The sequence below is a fragment of the Patagioenas fasciata genome, chromosome 39 (assembly GCF_037038585.1).
Source record: "Patagioenas fasciata isolate bPatFas1 chromosome 39, bPatFas1.hap1, whole genome shotgun sequence".
NCBI classification, from domain to species: Eukaryota; Metazoa; Chordata; class Aves; order Columbiformes; family Columbidae; genus Patagioenas; species Patagioenas fasciata.
In genome coordinates this window covers 380,217-394,818 of record NC_092558.1, presented here as the reverse complement: position 1 = coordinate 394,818, position 14,602 = coordinate 380,217, and the positions used below count along the sequence as shown (strand labels likewise).

At 64.4% G+C, this 14,602-nt stretch overlaps 2 protein-coding genes across 3 annotated transcripts in view; both read left to right on the top strand.

Moving 5' to 3' along the window:
- Nucleotides 1-9,438, top strand: part of EML3 (EMAP like 3) — a 40,560-nt gene extending 31,122 nt beyond the window's left edge. For both annotated transcript variants that reach the window (XM_071801560.1, XM_071801559.1), the window contains 9 exons: nt 3,232-3,357; nt 3,438-3,569; nt 4,673-4,740; nt 6,507-6,595; nt 6,686-6,783; nt 6,875-6,962; nt 7,066-7,164; nt 8,919-9,049; nt 9,154-9,438. In XM_071801560.1, the coding sequence (XP_071657661.1) occupies nt 3,232-3,357; nt 3,438-3,569; nt 4,673-4,740; nt 6,507-6,595; nt 6,686-6,783; nt 6,875-6,962; nt 7,066-7,164; nt 8,919-9,049; nt 9,154-9,318 (996 nt within the window). In that variant the 3' untranslated portion in view covers nt 9,319-9,438. The remainder of the gene's footprint in view (nt 1-3,231; nt 3,358-3,437; nt 3,570-4,672; nt 4,741-6,506; nt 6,596-6,685; nt 6,784-6,874; nt 6,963-7,065; nt 7,165-8,918; nt 9,050-9,153) is intronic.
- Nucleotides 9,439-10,385: 947 nt separating this feature from the next.
- The window catches only part of MTA2 (metastasis associated 1 family member 2), a 29,440-nt gene continuing 25,223 nt past the window's right edge, over nt 10,386-14,602 (top strand). The window contains exons 1-3 of the mRNA XM_071801555.1: nt 10,386-10,620; nt 13,968-14,035; nt 14,139-14,232. Coding sequence (XP_071657656.1) covers nt 10,593-10,620; nt 13,968-14,035; nt 14,139-14,232 — 190 coding nt within the window. The 5' untranslated portion in view covers nt 10,386-10,592. The remainder of the gene's footprint in view (nt 10,621-13,967; nt 14,036-14,138; nt 14,233-14,602) is intronic.

Below are 14,602 nucleotides of genomic sequence, written 5' to 3'. Positions count from 1 at the left end.
ATGTCGTTGGGTTTTGGGGTGTCCCCCCATTGTGTTTTGGGGTCCCCAGCTCCGTGCGCACTTCGGGTTGCGTTGACCATGCCGTTGCGTCTTGGGGTCCCCATGACGTTGGGTTCTGGGGTCCCCATGCCGCTGGATTTTTGGGGTGTCCCCCCCATTACGTTTCGGGGTTCCCATGTTTTGGGGTCCCCAGCTCCCCGAGTGCTTCTGGATGGGGTTTCCATGACATTGGGGTCTTGGGGTCCCCATGACGTTGGGTCTTGGGACGTCCATGACGTTGGGTTCTGGGGTCCCCATGCTGCTGGATTTTTGGGGTGTCCCCCCATTACATTTCGGCGTTCCCATGTTTCGGGGTCCCCAACTCCCCGGGGACTTCTGGATGGGGTACCCATGACATTGGGGTCTTGGGGTCCCCATGACGTTGAGGTTTGGGGTCCCCCCGATGGGTTTTGCGTTGACCATGACGTTGGGTTTTTGGGTCCCCATGTCGTTGGGTTTTGGGGTGTCCCCCCATTGTGTTTTGGGGTCCCCAGCTCCCCGCGCACTTCGGGTTGCGTTGATCATGACGTTGGGTCTTGGGGTCCCCATGACGCTGGATTTTTGGGGTCCCCATGCTGTTGGATTTTTGGGGTGTCCCCCCATTATGTTTCGGGGTTCCCATGTTTTGGGGTCCCCAGCTCCCCGAGCACTTCTGGATGGGGTTCCCATGACATTGGGGTCTTGGGGTCCCCATGACTTTGGGTCTTGGGACGTCCATGATGTTGGGTTTTGGGGTCCCCATGCCGCTGGATTTTTGGGGTGTCCATGCCATTGAGTTTTGGGGTGTCCATGACGTTGGGTCTTGGGGTCCCCATGTCGTTGGGTTTTGGGGTGTCCCCCCATTGTGTTTTGGGGTCCCCAGCTCCCTGCGCACTTCGGGTTGCGTTGACCATGACGTTGGGTCTTGGGGTCCCCATGACGTTGGGTTCTGGGGTCCCCATGCCGCTGGATTTTTGGGGTCCCCATGCCGCTGGATTTTTGGGGTGTCCCCCCATTACGTTTCGGGGTTCCCATGTTTCGGGGTCCCCAGCTCCCTGAGGGCTTCTGGATGGGGTTTCCATGACATTGGGGTCTTGGGGTCCCCATGCCGTTGGGTCTTGGGACGTCCATGACATTGGGTTTTGGGGTTCCCATGACGTTGGGTCTTGGGGTGTCTCCCCATTGTGTTTTGGGGTTCCCATGTTTTGGGGTCCCCATGACGTTGGGTCTTGGGACGTCCATGACATTGGGTTTTGGGGTCCCCATGACGTTGAGGTTTGGGGTCCCCCCGATGGGTTTTGCATTGACCATGACGTTGGGTCTTGGGACGTCCATGACGTTGGGTTTTGAGGTCCCCATGCCGCTGGATTTTTGGGGTGTCCATGCCATTGGGTTTTGGGGTGTCCATGACGTTGGGTCTTGGGGTCCCCATGTCGTTGGGTTTTGGGGTGTCCCCCCATTGTGTTTTGGGGTCCCCAGCTCCCCGCGCACTTTGGGTTGCGTTGGCCATGACATTGGGTCTTGGGGTCCCCGTGACGTTGGGTTCTGGGATCCCCATGATGCTGGATTTTTGGGGTCCCCATGCCGCTGGATTTTTGGGGTGTCCATGCCATTGGGTTTTGGGGTGTCCATGACGTTGGATCTTGGGGTCCCCATGTCGTTGGGTTTTGGGGTGTCCCCCCATTACGTTTCGGGGTTCCCATGTTTTGGGGTCCCCAGCTCCCCGAGCACTTCTGGATGGGGTTCCTATGACATTGGGGTCTTGGGGTTCCCATGACGTTGGGTCTTGGGGTGTCTCCCCATTGTGTTTTGGGGTTCCCATTTTTTGGGGTCCCCATGACGTTGGGTCTTGGGACGTCCATGACGTTGGGTTTTGGGGTCCCCATGCCACTGGATCTTTGGGGTCCCCATGCCGCTGGATTTTTGGGGTGTCCCCCCATTACGTTTCGGGGTTCCCATGTTTTGGGGTCCCCAGCTCCCCGAGCGCTTCTGGATGGGGTTCCCATGACATTGGGGTCTTGGGGTCCCCATGACGTTGGGTCTTGGGACGTCCATGATACTGGATTTTTGGGGTGTCCATGACGTTGGGTCTTGGGGTCCCCATGTCATTGGGTTTTGGGGTGTCCCCCCGTTGTGTTTTGGGGTTCCCATGTTTTGGGGTCCCCATGATGTTGGGTTTCGGGGTCCCCATGACGCTGAGATTTGGGGTCCCCCCGATGGGTTTTGCGTTGACCATGGCGTTGGGTCTTGGGACGTCCATGATGTTGGGTTTTGAGGTCCCCATGCCGCTGGATTTTTGGGGTCCCCATGCCGCTGGATTTTTGGGGTGTCCCCCCATTATGTTTCGGGGTTCCCATGTTTTGGGGTCCCCAACTCCCCGAGGACATCTGGATGGAGTACCCATGACATTGGGGTCTTGGGGTCCCCATGACGTTGGGTCTTGGGGTCCCCATGACGTTGAGGTTTGGGGTCCCCCCGATGGGTTTTGCGTTGACCATGATGTTGGGTTTTTGGGTCCCCATGCCGCTGGATTTTTGGGGTGTCCATGCCATGGGGTTTTGGGGTGTCCATGACGTTGGGTCTTGGGGTCCCCATGTCGTTGGGTTTTGGGGTGTCCCCCCATTGTGTTTTGGGGTCCCCAGCTCCCCGCGCACTTCGGGTTGCGTTGACCATGACGTTGGGTCTTGGGGTCCCCGTGACGTTGGGTTCTGGGGTCCCCATGCCGCTGGATTTTTGGGGTGTCCCCCCATTACGTTTCGGGGTTCCCATGTTTTGGGGTCCCCAGCTCCCTGAGCACTTCTGGATGGGGTTCCCATGACATTGGGGTCTTGGGGTCCCCATGACTTTGGGTCTTGGGACGTCCATGACGTTGGGTTTTGGGGTCCCCATGCCGCTGGATTTTTGGGGTGTCCCCCCATTATGTTTCGGGGTTCCCATGTTTTGGGGTCCCCAGCTCCCCGAGCACTTCTGGATGGGGTCCCCATGCCGTTGGGTCTTGGGACGTCCATGACATTGGGTTTTGGGGTCCCATGACGTTGAGGTTTGGGGTCCCCCCGATGGGTTTTGCATTGACCATGACGTTGGGTCTTGGGATGTCCATGACATTGGGTTCTGGGGTCCCCATGCCGCTGGATTTTTGGGGTCCCCATGCCGCTGGATTTTTGGGGTGTCCCCCCATTACGTTTCGGGGTTCCCATGTTTCGGGGTCCCCAGCTCCCCGAGCGCTTCGGCGCCGTCCGCACCATCGCCGAGGGCCCGGGGGACGAGCTGCTGGTGGGGACCACGCGCAACGCGCTGCTGCGGGGGACGCTGAGCGGCGGCTTCACCCCCATCGTCCAGGTGGGATTTTGGGGGTACGGGGTGGGGGGGGTCTCCCCATTATGTGGATGGGGGGGGTGAACCCCGTTTCCCACCCGTAGGGACACACGGATGAGGTTTGGGGCTTGGCCACGCACCCCAGCGCCCTCCTCTTCCTCACCTGCGGGCACGACCGGCAGCTCTGCCTGTGGGACGGGACGGAGCACACGCTGGAATGGAGCATGGATTTGGGGGTACGGGGGGGTTTTGGGGTATGGGGGGGTCTGGTGTGGTAGTATGGGGGGTTACAGGGAGATTTGGGGGGATTTGGGGGGGATTTGAGGGGGTACAGGGGCAGTTCTGCCCGTGGGATGGGAGGGAGAACGAATTGGCCCGGAGCCTGGAGCTGGGGGTACAGGGCAAATTTTGGGGTACAGAAGGGTCTGGTGTGGGGGTACAGGGGGGTCTAGGGGCTCTGGGGGGTCTGTTTTTGGGGTACATGGGGTTATGGGGGGTTTGGAGGAGATTTGGGGGGGATTTGGGGGGCAGCTCTGCCTGTGGGATGTGAGGGAGAACGAATTGGCCTGGAGCCTGGAGCTGGGGGTACAGGGCAAATTTTGGGGTACAGAAGGGTCTGGTGTGGGGGTACAGGGGGGTCTGGGGGCTGTGGGGGGTCTGGTTTTGGGGTACATAGGTTATAGGGGGATTTGGGGGGGATTTGGGGGAGATTTGGGGGGGGGTACAGGGGCAGCTCTGCCTGTGGGATGGGAGGGAACCCATACAGGCCTAGTACCTGGATATGGGGGTACAGGGCAAATTTGGGGGTAACAGGGGGGTCTGGAGTGGGGGTACGTGGGGGTCTGTGGCCTCTGGGGGGGTCTGGTTTTGGGGTACATGGGGTTACAGGGGGATTTGGGGGGGATTTGGGGGGTACAGGGCGAGCTCTGCCTGTGGGATGGGAGGGAACACATACTGGCCTGGTACCTGGAAAGGGGGTACAGGGCGAATTTGGGGGTAACAGCGGGGTCTGGTGTGGGGGTACAGGGGGGTCTGTGGCCTCTGGGGGGTCTGGTTTTGGGGTACATGGGGTTATAGGGGGATTTGGGGGGGATTTGGGGGGTACAGGGGGTTATGTGGGGCAGCTCCATCTATGGGACGAGGGAGAGTAAGTGTTGGCCTAGAGCCTGGAGCCGGGGCTACAGGGGCTGGTTTGGGGGTACAGAGGGGTCTGGTGTGGGGGTACAGGGGGGTCTGGGACCTCTGGGGGTGCTGATGTGGGGGTACATGTGGTATAGGGGGGTCTGGGGGTGCAGGGGGGTCTGGGGGTGTCCCCAGGCCTGACCCCCCCATCCCACAGGACACGGGGCTCTGCGCTGATTTCCACCCGGGGGGGCAGGTGGTGGCCGTGGGGCTGATGACGGGGCGGTGAGTGACAGCGGGGACAGGGGGGGACATTGGGGGGTCATTGGGGGGACACTGGCGGGACACCGCGGGACATTGGGGGACACCAGGGAGACACTGGAGGAATAGTGGGGGGACATTGGGGGACACTGGGGGGATATTGGGGGGACATCAGGGATCATTGAGGGGACATTGAGGGGACACTGGGGGGGACTCCAGGGGGACACTGGGGGGACCCAGGGAGGACACTGGGGGGATATTGGGGGGACATTGGGGGACACTGGAGGGACATTGGAGGGACATTGGGGGACACCAGGGGGACATTGGGGGACACTGGGGGGACATTGGGGGACACGAGGGGGACACTGGGGAGACATTGGGGGGACATTGGGGGACATTGGGGAGACATTGGGGGACATCGGGGGAACGTTGGGGGACATTGGGGGGACATTGGGGGGACATTGGGAGACACCGGGGGGACATTGGGAGACATTGGGGGACACCGGGGGGACATTGGGAGACATTGGGGGAACATTGGGGGACACCGTGGGGACACTGGGGGGACATTGGGGGACACCGGGGGGACATTGGGGGACACTGGGAGGACATTGGGAGGACATTGGGGGGACACTGGGGACAGGGAGGGGCTGGTGGGCTTGGCCCAACCACCCCATGGTCCCCGTGTCCCTCATGTGTCCCCCCCACTGCGGTCCTGGGTCCTCCCCATGTCCCCGTGTCCCCCACATATCCCCATGACCCCCATGTTGCCCCCATGCCCATGTCCCCCATGATGTCCCCATGTCCCTCCTACGCATCCATGTCCCCCCTGTCCCCACGTCCCTGTGTCCCCCATGTCCCCCCATGACCCCATATCCCCCCCCACGTCTCCCCCATGTCCCCTGTGTCCCCCATGTCCCCTGTGTCCCCATGTCCCCCCATATCCCCATGTCTCCCCGTGTCCTCCTATCCTCCCATGTCCCCATGTCCCTCTTACATCCCCATGTCCCCCCCATGTTCCCGTGTCCCCTGTGACCTCCTATCCTCCCATGTCCCCCCTGTATCCCCATGTCCCCATATCCCCATGTCCCCATGTCCCTACATCCCCATATCCCCCCATGTCCCCATATCCCCATATCCCCATGTCCCATAACTCCATATCCCGTTGTCCCCCCATCCCCACATCCCCCATGTCCCCATGTCCCCACAATGTTCCCATATCCCCATATCCCTCCATGTCCCCATATATCCCCATGTCTCCCACATCCCCCATGTCCCCATGTCCCATATCCCCCATATCCCCCTGTCCCCATATCCCCTTGTCCCCCCATGTCCCCATATCCCCCATATCCCCTATGTCCCCATGATGTCCCCATATCCCCCCATATCCCCCTGTTCCCATATCCCCTTGTCCCCCCATCCCCCATGTCCCCATATCCCCCATATCCCCCATGTCCCCATGATGTCCCCATATCCCCCCATGTCCCCATATCCCCATGTCCCCCATATGCCCACATTCCCATGATGTCCCCATATCCCTATATCCCCATGTCCCCATGATGTCCCCATATCCCCCCATATCCCCCTGTCCCCATATCCCCTTGTCCCCCCATCCCCATATCCCCCATGTCCCCATGTCCCTATATCCCCACGATGTCCCCATATCCCCCTGTCCCCATATCCCCCATATCCCCCATATCCCCATGATGTCCCCATATCCCCCCATGTCCCCATATCCCCCCCACATCCCCATGCCCCCCCATGTCCCCACGATGTCCCCACGACGTCCCCAGCTGGCTGGCCCTGGACACCACCACCCACCACCCCCTCGCCGGTGGCTCCGATGGCAACGAGCAGCTCTCGGTCGTCCGCTTCTCCCCGGGTGAGCCCCATAACCCCTCCCCCACCCCCCCCCCATCATCACTTAGTGGGGTGTCCCTCCATGTCCCCAATGTCCCCAATGTCCCCATAGACGGCTCCTTCCTGGCCATCGGCTCCCACGACAACTTCATCTACATCTACAGCGTGACCGAGGGGGGACGCAAATTCACCCGCTTTGGCCGTTGTGTGGTGAGAACGGGGGGGTCCCCAACCCCCCCACGGGGTCCCCAACCCCCCCTTGTGTCCCCAACCTCCCGCAATGTCCCCAATGTCCCCCCAGGGCCACTCCAGCTTCATCACCCACCTGGACTGGTCCAAGGATGGGCGCTTCATTATGTCCAATTCGGGCGACTATGAGATCCTCTATTGTGAGTTGGGGGGCGCTGGGGGGCACCCCCAAACCTATTGGACCCCTCCATGGGTTGGGAGGGGTCTCACTGACCCCCATGTCCCACCCCCCCAACCCAAAAGGGGATGTGGCCGGGGGGTGCAAATTGCTCCGGAACCGCTTCGAGAGCCGGGACCGGGAATGGGCGACCTACACCTGCGTGTTGGGGTTCCATGTGTTTGGTGGGTGAAATGGGGGGTACAGGGGGGTCTGGAGTGGGGGTACAGGGGGGTCTGGGGGCTGGTTTGGGGGTATAGGAGGTACAGAGAGGTTTGGGGGTACAGGGGGAGTCTGGTTTTGGGGGTACAGGGGGTTATTTGGGGCAGCTCTGCCCATGGGATGGGAGGGAGAATGCACTGACCTGGAGTGTGGAGCTATGGGTTCAAGGGGGTTTTGGGGGGCTGGTTTGGGGGTACAGAAGGGTCTGGAGTGGGGGTACAGGGGGGTCTGGGGGCTGGTTTGGGGGTATAGGGGGTACAGAGGTGTTTGGGGGTACGGGGGGGTCTGGTTTTGGGGGTACAGGGGGTTATGGGGGGCGGTTCTGCCCATGGGATGGGAGGGAGAATGCAATGGACTGGAGTGTGGAGCTAAGGGTTCAAGGGGGTTTTGGGGGGCTGGTTTGGGGGTACAAAAGGGTCTGGGGTGTGGGTACAGGGGGGTCTGGGGGCTGGTTTGGGGGTATAGGGGGTACAGGGGTGTTTGGGGGTACGGGGGGGTCTGGTTTTTGGGGTACAGGGGGTTATGGGGGGCGGTTCTGCCCGTGGGATGGGAGGGAGAATGCAATGGACTGGAGTGTGGAGCTATGGGTACAGGGGGGCTTTGGGGGGTTTTGGAGGGTACAGAAGGGTCTGGGGTGGGGGTACAGGGGGGTTTGGGGGTACAGGGGGGTCTGGTTTGGGGGTACATGGGGGTACAGGGGGTATGGGGGTGCTGGTGTGGGGGTACATGGGGTTATAGGGGGCAGCTCTGCCTATGGGATGGGAGGGAGCACATGTTGACCTGGAGCCTGGAGCTGGGGGTACAGGGGGGTTTTGGGGGTACAGAAGGGTCTGGGGTGGGGGTACAGGGGGGTCTGGGGGCTTTGGGGGTGCTGATGTGGGGGTACATGGGTTACAGAGGGGTCTGGGGGTGCTGATGTGGGGGTACATGGGGACACAGGGGATTATGGGGGGCAGCTCTGTCTATGGGACAAGAGGGTTGACCTGGAGCCTGGAGCTGGGGGTACAGGGGGGTTTTGGGGGTACAGAAGGGTCTGGGGTGGGGGTAGAGGGGGGTTTGGAGGTACATGGGTGGGGTGTCTGTTTTGGGGGTACATGGGGTACAGGGGGGTCTGGGTGTGCTGATGTGGGGGTACGTAGGGGTACCTGGCATCATAAGCACAACTCTGCCAGTGGAACAGGAGGGTGCCTGGAGCTGGGGGTACAGGGGGGTTTTGGGGGTACAGAAGCGTCTGGGGTGGGGGTACAGGGGGGTTTGGAGGTACAGGGGGGTCTGGTTTGAGGGTACATGGGGGTACAGGGGGTCTGGGGATGCTAGTATGGGGTACATGGGGTTATAGGGGGCAGCTCTGCCTATGGGATGGGAGGGAGCACATGTTGACCTGGAGCCTGGAGCTGGGGGTACAGGGGGGTTTTGGGGCTCTGGGGGCTGTTTTGGGGGTACAGAAGGGTATGGGGTGGGGGTACAGGGGGGTTTGGGGGTACAGGGGTGTCTGGTTTGGGGGTACAGGGGGTCTGGGGGTGCTGGTATGGGGGTACATGGGGTACCTGGGGTCATAAGCACAACTCCGCCCATGGAACAGGAGGGTGCCTGGAGCTGGGGGTACAGCGGGGTTTGGGGGCTCTGTGGGGGGTTTTGGGGGTCTGAGGGGATTGTGTGGGGGTCTGGGGGTGTTTTGGGGCCCCGTGGCACCCCTGACCCCCCCCGGGCCCCCCAGGCGTGTGGCCGGACGGCTCGGACGGCACCGACATCAACTCGCTGTGCCGCTCGCACCACGAGCGCCTGGTGGCCGTGGCCGACGACTTCTGCAAAGTGCACCTGTTCCCCTACCCCTGCGCGCGCCCCAAGGTGCTTTGGGGGGGGGGTCTAGGGGGGTCCTGAACCCCCTTTTAATTGGGGGGGGGGGGGGGGTCTTCACCTTGACCCCCTCCCACTCTCCTCCCCCCCCCCAGGCTCCCAGCCATGTCTATGGTGGCCACGGTAGCCACGTCACCAACGTGCGCTTCACCCACGACGACGGCCACCTCGTGTCGCTGGGGGGCAAGGACACCAGCGTGTTCCAATGGAGGGTGCTGGGGGGGCCGCCCCACACTGGGGGGGACCCCGACTCACGCTGAGCCCTCCCCCCCCCCCCAAAAATCTCCCCCTTTCTCATCCTCTTCGGGACCAAAGTGGGCCCCCCCCACCCCGTTTTTATGCTGCACTGTGAGAGGCGCCAATAAAGGCTGCGGTCAGGATCGGGCCCCCCCGCGGAAATTGCCGAATGCGCCCGATGTTGGGCAACGCCCCGCCCACTTTTTCCGAAGCGGTTCGGGTCTGGCGGAGCTTGACGAAGCCGCTTCCGGAGGGACCCGAAGCGGGACGAGGGGTTCCGGAGGGACCCGAAGCGGGACGAGGGGTTCCGGAGGGACCCGAAGCCGAGCCGAGGGGTTCCGGAGGGGGCCGAAGAGGGACGAGGGGTTCCGGAGGGACCCGAAGCGGGACGAGGGGTTCCGGAGGGACCCGAAGAGGGACGAGGGGTTCCGGAGGGACCCGAAGCCGAGCCGAGGGGTTCCGGAGGGACCCGAAGCGGGACGAGGGGTTCCGGAGGGACCCGAAGAGGGACGAGGGGTTCCGGAGGGACCCGAAGGCGGGACGAGGGGTTCCGGAAGGACCCGAAGAGGGACGAGGGGTTCCGGAGGGACCCGAAGCGGGACGAGGGGTTCCGGAAGGACCCGAAGAGGGACGAGGGGTTCCGGAGGGACCCGAAGAGGGACGAGGGGTTCCGGAGGGACCCGAAGGCGGGACGAGGGGTTCCGGAGGGACCCGAAGCGGGACGAGGGGTTCCGGAGGGACCCGAAGGCGGGACGAGGGGTTCCGGAGGGACCCGAAGCCGAGCCGAGCGGCCCGAGTCTCTTCCGAAGGGGCCCGAAGCCGAGCCGAAGCATTCCGGAAAGACCCGAAGCCGGGTCGAAGCGACCCGAGGTTTCTCCGGAGGGATCCGAAGCCGAGCCGAGGCGGCCCGAAGCTCCTTCCGGAAAGACCCGAAGCTCCTGCCGGAGGGACCCGAAGCTCCTTCCGGAAAGACCCGAAGCCGAGCCGAGGCGGCCCGAGGCTCCTTCCGGAAAGACCCGAAGCCGAGCCGAGGCGTCCCGAGGCTCCTTCCGGAAAGACCCGAAGCCGAGCCGAGGCGTCCCGAGGCTCCTTCCGGAAAGACCCGAAGCCGAGCCGAGGCGTCCCGAGGTTTCTCCGGAGGTGCCCGAGGCTCTTCCGAAAGGTTCCGAGGGCGCTCCGGAAGCAGCCGAAGCGCTCCGGAGTGGGCCGAGCGGGTCGTGCCGGTGCGGAGGCGGCGGGAGCGGGAGGCGATGAAGCGCGGCCGGGCCCGGGGGTAACGCGGCCGAACGGAGCGGCCATGGCGGCCAATATGTACCGAGTGGGCGGTGAGCGGGGCCGGGGGGAGCGGGAGGGATCGGGGGGGAACCGGGAGGGGATCGGGAGGGGAACGGGAGGGGATCGGGGGGGGACCGGGAGGGGATCGGGGGGGAACCGGGAGGGGAACCGGGAGGGGAACGGGGGGACCCGGGGCGGGAAGGGTCGGGACTGTGAGGAGAGGGGGTGAGGGGACGGGACGACCCCCCCACCCGGGTTAGGGGGCTCCCCCCTGTGGTTGTGGGGACCCCCCCAGACTGTGGGGTACCCCCATGGGTTGTGGGGACTCCCCTGGGTTGTGGGGACCCCTGAGACCCCCTCCCCATAGATTGTGGGGACCCCCCAGTTTGTGGGGATCCCTGGGACCCCCCCCCGGGTTGTGGGGACCTCTGGGACCACCCCCAGGGTTGTGGGGACCCCCCCAGATTGTGGGGACCCCCCTGGGTTGTGGGGACCCCTGGGACCCCCCCCATGTTGTGGGGACCCCCCTGGGTTGTGGGGACCCCTGGGACCCCCCCCCCAGTTTGTGGGGACCCCCCCAGACTGTCGGGTACCCCCCTGGGTTGTGGGGACCCCTGGGACCCCCCCCCCAGTTTGTGGGGACCCCCCCAGACTGTCGGGTACCCCCATGGGTTGTAGAGACTCCCCTGGGTTGTGGGGACCCCCGAAACCCCCTCCCCATAGATTGTGGGGACCCCCCAAGGTTGTGGGGACCCCCCTGAATTGTGGGGATCCCTGGGACCCCCCCCAGGTTGTGGGAACCCCCCAGTTTGTGGGGACCTTTGGGATCCCCCCCCCCCATAGATTGTGGGGACCCCCCAGGTTGTGGGGATCCCCCCGGGTTGTGGGGACACCCCTGGGTTGTGGGGACCCCTGGGACCCCCCCCCATGTTGTGGGGACCCCTCTGGGTTGTGGGGACCCCTGGGACCCCCCCCCAGTTTGTGGGGACCCCCCCAGACTGTGGGGTACCCCCATGGGTTGTGGGGACTCCCCTGGCTTGTGGGGACCCCTGAGACCCCCTCCCCATAGATTGTGGGGACCCCCCAAGGTTGTGGGAGCCCCCCCAGGTTGTGGGGATCCCTGGGACCCCCCCCCGGGTTGTGGGGACCTCTGGGACCACCCCCAGGTTTGTGGGGACCCCCCCGGGTTGTGGGGACCCCTGGGACCCCCCCCCAGGTTGTGCGGGTTCCCCCCGGGTTGTGGGGAACCCCCTGGGTTGTGGGGATCCCTGGGACCCCCCCCAGTTTGTGGGGACCCCCCCAGACTGTCGGGTACCCCCATGGGTTGTGGGGACTCCCCTGGGTTGTGGGGACCCCTGAGAGCCCCTCCCCATAGATTGTGGGGACCCCCCAAGGTTGTGGGGACCCCCCTGGATTGTGGGGATCCCTGGGACCCCCCCCTGGGTTGTGGGGACCCCCCCGGGTTGTGGGGACCCCTGGGACCCCCCCCCGGGTTGTGGGGACCCCCCCGGGTTGTGGGGACCCCTCTGGGTTGTGGGGACCCCTGGAGCCCCACCCTGGGTTGTGGGACCCCCCCCCATGTTGTGGGGATCCCTGGGACCCCCCCCCCAGGTTGTGGGGGTTCCCCAGGTTGTGGGGACCCCCCCCCATGTTGTGGGGATCCCCTGAGGGTTGTGGGGACCCCTGGGACCCCCCCCAGGTTGTGGGGACCCCCCCCAGTTTATGGGACCCCCCCAGTTTGTGGGACCCCCACCCTGTTTGTGAGGACCCCCCCAGTTTATGGCCCCCCCCCCCTGGTTTATGGGTGTCCCCTCCAGTTTGTGGACCCCCTCCAGTTTGTGGGACCCCCCCCCGGGTTGGGGGGACCCCCCCAGTTTATGCCCCCCCTCCAGTTTGTGGGACACCCCCCTGTTTGTGAGGACCCCCCCCCCCGGTTTATGGGTCCCACCCCCAGTTTGTGGGACCCCCCCATTTGTGGGGACCCCCCCAGTTCATGGGACACCCCCCCCCAGTTCCCCCAGTTTATGGGTCCCCCCCCAGTTTATGGGTCCCCCCCCAGTTTATGGGTCCCCCCCCAGTTTGTGGGACACCCCCCTGTTTGTGAGGACCCCCCCCCCCCGGTTTATGGGTCCCACCCCCAGTTTGTGGGACCCCCCCATTTGTGGGGACCCCCCCAGTTCATGGGACACCCCCCCCCAGTTCCCCCAGTTTATGGGTCCCCCCCCTGGTTTATGGGTCCCCCCCCCGGTTTATGGGTCCCCCCCCAGTTTGTGGGGCCCCCCCCAGTTTATGGGACCCCCCCCCAGTTTGTGGGGACCCCCCCCAGTTTATGCCTCCCCTCCCTGGTTTGTGGGTCCCCCCCCAGTTTATGGGTCCCCCCCCCAGTTTGTGGGACACCTCCCCCCAGTTCCCCCAGTTTATGCCCCCCCCCCCCCCCCCCCCCCGGTTTATGGGACCCCCCCCCACTTTGTGGGACCCCCCCAGTTTATGCCCCCCCCTCGGTTTATGGGTCCCCCCCAGTTTGTGGGGACCCCCCCCCAGTTTATGACCCCCCCCGCCAGTTTGTGGGACCCCCCCCTAGTTTGTGGGGACCCCCCCAGTTTATGGGACACCCCCCCCCCCCGGTTTGTGGGACCCCCCCCCCCCAGTTTGTGGGACCCTCCCCCCCCCAGTTTGTGGGTCCCCCCCAGTTTATGCCCCCCCCTCGGTTTATGGGTCCCCCCCAGTTTGTGGGGACCCCCCCAGTTTATGGACCCCCCCCCCAGTTTGTGGGACCCCCCCCCAGTTTATGGGACCCCCCCAGTTTATGCCCCCCCCTCGGTTTATGGGTCCCCCCCCAGTTTGTGGGGACCCCCCCAGTTTATGCTCCCCCCCAACTTTATGGGACCCCCCCAGTTTATGGGACGCCCCCAGTTTGTGGGACCCCCCCCCAGTTCCCCCAGTTTATGCGCCCCCCCCCCCCCGGTTTATGGGACCCCCCCCCCACTTTGTGGGACCCTCCCAGTTTATGGGACCCCCCCAGTTTGTGGGACCCCCCCCAGTTAATGCCCCCCCCCCCACTTTGTGGGACCCCCCCAGTTTATGCTCCCCCCCCCAGTTAATGCCCCCCCCACTTTGTGGGTCCCCCCCCAGCTTATGGGTGCCCCCCACTTTATGCCCCCCCCCATTTTGTGCCCCCCCCCAGTTTACACCCCCCCCAGTCTAAAAGGGGGGGTAGAGGGTGCACCCAGCGCTCCCATTTGTGATGGGGCGGGGGGACCCTTTGTGCCCCTATTTCCCCACCAAACCCCCCCTCCCCAAAACAAGACCCCCCCCAATTTGTTATAAAGTGTCTGGGGGGGGTCTCCCCTCACCCCCCCCCTCACCCCCCCCCCCATTTTTACCCCCCCCCCCCCAGATTACGTCTACTTCGAGAACTCCTCCAGCAACCCCTACCTGGTGCGGCGCATTGAGGAGCTCAACAAGGTGGGGATCCCCGATCTGTTGGGGGGGTCACCTCTTTGTTTTGGGGGTGGGGGACCCCAAGGGGTGTTGGGGGGGGTCCCGTTGACCGTGTCCCCCCCCCCAGACGGCGAACGGGAACGTGGAGGCCAAGGTGGTTTGTCTGTTCCGCCGCAGGGACATCTCCAGCAGCCTCAACAGCCTGGCCGACAGCAATGCCCGTTAGTGGGGGGGGGCATGGGGTGCACCCCCCTAATTTGGGGGGGGGGGGTGGGGGGGGTTCTAAGGGGGGGGTTTGGGGGGGGTTTGGGGGAGTCAAGGGGGGTTTGGGGGGGATTCTAGGGGGGTTCTAGGGGGTCCTAGGGGGGTTCTAGGGGGTCCTGGGGGGGTTCCTGGGGGGGACCAAAGGGGCTCTGGGGGGGTCTGGGGGGTTTATGGGGGTCCTGGGGGATTCCAGGGGGTCCTGGGGGGGTTCCTGGGGGTCCTGGGGGGGTTCTGGGGGGGTCCCAAGGGTCCTGGGGGGTTTCCAGGGGGGGTTCCTAGGGGGGTCCCAAGGGTCCTGGGGGGGTTCCTGGGGGGGACCAAAGGGGC